Below are 6,054 nucleotides of genomic sequence, written 5' to 3'. Positions count from 1 at the left end.
ATGCGGGCCGAGGTTGAGGATCAACAGCCATGGCGTCGCTCCGCGAAGAGAAGCACGCGAGCGGAGAGAGGACGTGGAGAGGATCTCGGATCTGGACAGAGCAGGTGCAGGGAGGCTGGAGGTAGGAGATCAGGGCGGCGGCGCCGCCGCCGCGGGCGTGTTCGCGAGAGCGAGGTCGCTCGGGTTGGGCTCCATATGCAAGAGAGTGAGAACTAGTCATCGAGGGCCGCATTTTAGACATTAGAAGATCAAGAGCATCCCGGTCCTTCGGCTTAGTCAATAATCTTCACTGTTGCAACAACATACATGATTTAAATAAGCAGTCAGCAGGCTTAGTAGGAAAAACATGTTCATAAACTTGTTTCTAGTAGTTCACAAGGACCAACAAATCGCTCCAAGTCCTACCCAAAAGACCCTCTTTGTAACACCCGCCAAAGAATTAGCAAGGGCCCGAAGCTCAGAGAACGAAGAAGGATCCCAGGATACCTGGAGCCATGATCTAACAGAGCTCCACACCAACTTGGCCAAAACACAGTGAAAAAATATATGATTCGTGTCTTTTAGGGCACCACAAAGGGCGCAGAACTCCGATCCCGGGCAATTCGTCTTACGAATTTGGTCCGTCGCGGGAAGACGACCTCTGAAAGCTTGCCAAAGAAAGATCTTAACTTACGAGGGAATGCGAGCCCTCCAAACCTGAGTAAATTTGCTAGTGGGGGACCCACCAATTAGCTCGGAATATAAAGACTTGACCGAAAAGCGACCAGAAGAGGTATGAGGCCAAACCACCGTGTCCACATTCTCCGAGAGCGTAGGAAAGAAGGCAGTAAGCCATTGCCACTCTTCTAACTCTACAGGAGATAAGGAGCGCCGGAAGGCTAAGTCCCAGTTATTCGCAGAGAGCTCCGCGATGGAGATATTCGGATTAGGGAAATAGGAAACGAGTGTAGGGAAGCTCACGGAGAGAGGTGAGTCTCCATAGCACCAATCAAGCCAAAAACGAACAGAAGTCCCGTCCCCAACTACAAACTTAACATGAGCCAAAAACAGAGGTCTAACTTTAATAAGATCTTTCCAAAATTGCGAGCCTCTGCGAGCAGAGGCAAACAAGGGGCTATAGAAAGAGGGGAATATTTTTCTTTAAGGATAGAAAACCACAAAAAACCAACTCCAGTGGTCATAATTTTCACCACCACTTGATCAAGAGGCATTTATTCATGATAGCGGTGTTTATGATGCCCAACCCTTCAAGGTTTTTGGGTCTACACATAAGTTTCCACCTGACAAGTTTGTACTTGTGCCTATTGTCTGTCGCATTCCAGAAAAAAGCACCCCGATGCTTATCAAAGCCAGCGTGCGTGCCAGCCGAGAGTAAGTAAAAGCCCATGAAAAACATTGATAAGGAGGACAAGCAAGCGTTGATCAATGCCACTTTCCCAGCACTTGTGTTATATCTGCCTCGCCAAGGAAGCACCCTATTGCCAACCTTTAACACAGCAGGGGCAAATTCTTTAGCATGGAGCATTCTTGAAGATATCCGCTTCCTTAGAGTCCGGCCAGATGTGAAGGAGCTCTGCGTGCGCCACACACACATGATTAGAGCAACTCCAACGGGCCGACCCAAACGGACGATATTTTTGTTTGCTTTTTGTCCGTTTGAGTCGGTCCGGCTGACACAAACGTCCGGCGCTGTGTTTGGGTCGGCCCGAGCGCCCAACGCTGGCCCGACTCATTTTGTCGGCGCGCCAAAAAAAATATTGCGAGCAGTTTGAAAACAAAAAAATGCATTTAATTAAACATAAAAGCCGGCCACGAAGGCCGGCGGAAGTCCACATTACATTAATAAAAACACTAAAAACAAGACGACGCGCTGCCCTAGGCATCCTCGTCGGCGGCGGCGTCTGCGTCGGGACCGATGAGGTCGATCAACGTCGGCGCAGGGCCGGCCCAGGGGAACGCCGTGTTCCAGACGACGGCGATGTCGGGCTTTGCCGCCGCTGCCTGGGCCTGGCGCGCCTCCTCGTCGGCCTCGCGCTCGAGCATCTGCAAACGCTCACCCTCCCAGCGCTCCTCGGCCAGCCGAACGCGGCGCCAGTGGTCGAGGTAGGCCGCCTCCTGCTTCTTCGTCGCCCCGAGCCAGATCGGCGGAGCGCTGACCCACTCGCGCACTACTCCGGTCCAGGAGTAGCGCTCGCGGTAGGCCGGCTCCTCCGGCTGGGCTTTGGGCGGGGACGGCGGGGCCACCGGCGGGACGACGCAGTCGCCCGCCGCGGAGAGGGCCATGGCCTCCGCCATGGCAGCCTTGAAAGCCGCCTCGTCCGCCTCCCTCCACCGCTCCTCCTCCTCACTCTCCTTGATGGCCGCCTGGTAGGCGGCCTCGGCCTCCTGGTCCTTGTCGCGGACGACGAGCGTGGGCGGCGGCAGGCTGTGGTCGACGCCGTGGACGCCCCGTCGCCTCGCCTCCTCGTGCTCGAAGGCGAACCATCGAGCCCAGTTGGGCGAGTCGGCGGTGAAGTGCGGGTCGGCGCGCTGCTCCGACTTCAGCAACGCCCGCCGGCGCTGCACCTCCTCCGCATGGGCCCTCGCCGTCCGCGGCGCCGCCGGCACTGGGATCCTCTCTGGATCCAAATGCCAGTCATGCGGCAGCGTCACGTCCGGATACGGCAGAGGCATGCGGTGGTGCCAGTGCCACTCGGCCTGGTGCAACGGCACGTTGATGCGCTGCCTCTGCCGGAGAGCGCGCGCCGGCGCGGGGAAGACGGGGAGGGAGGGGGAATGGCGGGCGGGGACTTTGCCCTTGCGGCTGCTGCCGATGCCGGAGAAGAAATCCATGCTGGCGGTGGCTAGGGTTGTCATCGGCGTGGGGGCAGGGGTGGCCAGATGGGGACGTGGGGCGAGTGGTAAGTGGATGAGGACGGCCCCGCCGCACGCCCGGCTTAAAAAAGGACGACCGCTGTCGCTGACGCGTGGGCCCAAGGTGGGCGGTCGTTATAAATTATGTTGACCGTGGCGGTTGGGTGGCCGCCAGATGGGGACGCGGCGGATGGCGAGGAGACGCGCGGCGCGTCCGCTTCGCGTCCGCGACGACGCATTCCAGACGCAATTTTAGGCCGGAAATGGGTCGGCGTGGACACCGGGCGGACACGATTTGAGTTTGGGTCGACACGTTGGGCCGCCACTTTTGTCCGCGCCGACCCAAACGGACGCGGGCGGACGAAATAAATCGCCCCATTGGAGTTGCTCTTAATGCTTCGTCTAGTCAAAATCCTTACCAAACGAAAGTTAGCAATTTAGCATACACGCAGGCACGGTGGCGCAGCACCGGCCGATCGGATATGAGCAGTACGTACTCGGGCAGTCGGAGAGGACGGCGGGGACGGAGCAGGCGGAGGGGAGGTCCATGGCGCGGGTGACGTTGACTTTTATCCCAATGGCCGGGTCGTCGCGGTCATTGGTCAGCACGCACAGGCACTTCTTGCTGTCACCCAGAACTTCCCGGAGCCCGGCGCAGCACTCCGGCGTGGGCGCACGCACCGTCGCCGTCGCCTCCACGACGGGCAAGCACGTCGCCAGCACAGCCAGCTTCTCCGCGCACAACTTGCTGTCCGCTGCCAAGTCGGCGCCCGCCAGAGCAACAACTGCCATCCACACCACCAGCGCCACCGCCACTGCGCCCGGCGAGCCGGCAGAACCATGGCTGGCTGCTGCTGCGTACGTACGTACGTAGTACGTGTCACACGTGGTGTGCCTGGGGAATTGGTTATGTATAAATGTCACGTACGCACGCATAGAAGTGTAGTGCGTTCAAGTGGAGCATGATGGACCGATCGAGAAGGAGTGGTGCATACGGCGGTGTGACAATGTGATGGATCGAGAGAGAGTGGTACGTGGGGGTGGTGCGGCAAAGTGATTGATCGAGGGTGATTAATTTGGAGTTGGTTGGTGAGGTGGCTGGCTAGATCGCGCGCGTGCGTGGTGTGTTTTTGCCCATGGCCTCGCGGGGCAAATACCATGGTGCTATATAAAACGGACTCGGCTCCCCTGACGTACTGCAGGGAGCAGTTGGGTCACTGACAGGTGGGCCAACTTGCTTTCGGGCCCACCTATCAGTGACCCAACTGCACCCTGCAGTACGTTAGAGGAGCCTCGTCCATATAAAACCGTGTCTGTTATATGTAAGAGCATCTATAATCGTCGTTACCTTTACCTATACGCGTGTGAACATATTTGAGCGCGTCCGCTGGAGGTTACTGGGCAGATCCTATCTGCGCCACTCCACAGCAACACCCCATTTGTCCTTTCCGGAGCCGTACAAACCCATGCAAACTATACATAAACTAATACATTAATTTATCGTCTCTATCTAGAGCGAATGAACGTAGGAATCTGACATAAATAAAACATATAAACATATCAATCTGACATAGATATAGAGGATCTGTTTAAAGTTACTACAATCCGATTAAAAAGACCCCGCAAAAAAAATCTGATCCAAAAGGGCCCGTCAAAGTTAATCACTTAACTAACGATAGATCATGATATAAACTAAGAAAGAGAGAAGAGAGAGAGAGTGAGAGAGAGAGAGAGAGGGGGGTCGGATTTCACCACTTCCTCGCTGGATGCTTCCACTGGGGGTTTTCGGGAGTGACTGATGTCCTTGGTGTAGGTGTTAGCGGCAGGCGGAGCGTCATCATTCGTCGTATAACTATTCGAGGAGGAGGAGGAGATGATGATGATCCCCGCCATGCACCGTGCGGCGCGGTTCTGCTTCGCGAGCCGTGCGGCTCTCTTAGCCGCCACCACCCTCTGCATTGCCAACTGATGGGACTCCTCGATCGATGCGGAGCGCTGCCTCATTTTTTCGGCGACGTCGGTGGCCTCCATCTCCGTGGACGTTTAGGAGTGGCGGATGGCGCCGTAGAGGGTCTCGTTGTGATGCCCCCGACTCAATCGTGCATTAATCATACACGCAAATGCGCACGATCAAGACCAGATACTCACGAGAAGATATCATAGCACAACTCTAGACACAAATTCAAACATAAAGCTTTATATTACAAGCCAGTGCCACGAAGGCTCGAATTCATAAGTCGGCAGGAGCAAGAATAGCTGAGTACATACATAAGATGAACAAGTTTTCCTTAAGAAGGCCAGTAAAACAACGTCAACTAGATCGAGAAGGCGAAGGCCTCCTGCCTGGAGCCTCCTAACTACTCTTGGTCGTCAGTCTCCACGTAGTAGTACGCTCTGTCATCTGATCGCAGCAATCGGGTAAAGGGGAAAAAGGTAGGAAAGCAACCGTAAGTACTCATCCAAAGTACTTGAAAGACTTACGTCGGATCTATGCTAAGTATGCATCGGTATCAATTGGAAGGGGGTGTATCTGTGGACTATACTGCAGAAATGCTAGAATAGAAGGAAAGGCCTAGCCTAACAATGACTAGCCTCTTGCATCGTCTTGCAGCATTAGAAGAGTGCAGATTAGCATATCATAAAGTAACAATTATATTTTAGTAATTCCCAGAGATCCTTCCTCGACTCCCCGCGAGAAAGCGATTCCGGAGCCATCATATCCATTTAGTGTCACAAGTATCCAGTTCTAGTGGTAGTAGATATACGTCCCTGTAGGGTGCACCAACTTACCCATCACGCTCGATTAACTTTGGCCGGACACACTTTTCCGGGTTATGCCCGGCCTCCGCTGATCGACACATCGTAGTCCTACCTAGGTTTTAGGGCAAATTTTATAGCACATGTCATATATGGGGACCTGATATGGGAAAACTCTGTGAATGAGATTTTTTAAGGATGGTTTGGATAGAAAAAAGTTATATTGGTCGTGTAACAGAAGAAGTAGTTATCGGGGAGTATTTGGGCGACCTTTGTTTCTGACTCGCGTATGGTAGGTTTTAGGGAAAATTTTATACCACATGTCATATATGGGGACCTGATATGGGAAAACTCCGTGAATGAGATTTTTTAAGGATGGTTTGGATAGAAAAAAGTTATATTGGCCGTGCCACGGAAGAAGTAGTTATCGAGGAGTATTTGGGC

General features: G+C 54.2%; 1 protein-coding gene across 1 annotated transcript; it reads right to left on the bottom strand.

The window, feature by feature from the left end:
* Nucleotides 1-1,511: 1,511 nt before the first annotated feature.
* Nucleotides 1,512-4,884, bottom strand: LOC123101680 (non-specific lipid transfer protein GPI-anchored 14-like). Its single transcript, XM_044523025.1, has 3 exons — nt 4,751-4,884; nt 3,351-3,748; nt 1,512-1,573 (listed from the first exon to the last, which is right to left on the bottom strand). Exons 1-3 carry the CDS (start codon nt 4,882-4,884, stop codon nt 1,512-1,514), a joined length of 594 nt encoding a protein of 197 aa, XP_044378960.1.
* Nucleotides 4,885-6,054: the final 1,170 nt, after the last annotated feature.

The sequence above is a fragment of the Triticum aestivum genome, chromosome 5A (assembly GCF_018294505.1).
Source record: "Triticum aestivum cultivar Chinese Spring chromosome 5A, IWGSC CS RefSeq v2.1, whole genome shotgun sequence".
Lineage (NCBI taxonomy): Eukaryota > Viridiplantae > Streptophyta > Magnoliopsida > Poales > Poaceae > Triticum > Triticum aestivum.
Note: the sequence above shows the minus strand (reverse complement) of the source record. Positions and strands in the feature narration are given on the sequence as shown.

What these genes read in the sequence shown, in the direction of transcription:
- LOC123101680 (XM_044523025.1), bottom strand. Translation starts at nt 4,884, where the DNA reads ATGGAGGCCACCGACGTCGCCGAAAAAATGAGGCAGCGCTCCGCATCG. An exon ending in AAGCAGAACCGCGCCGCACG is followed by an intron (nt 3,749 to 4,750) that starts GTGCATGGCGGG and finishes CCAATTCCCCAG; the next exon opens with GCACACCACGTGTGACACGT. An exon ending in CGTCCTCTCCGACTGCCCGA is followed by an intron (nt 1,574 to 3,350) that starts GTACGTACTGCT and finishes TGGCGCACGCAG; the next exon opens with AGCTCCTTCACATCTGGCCG.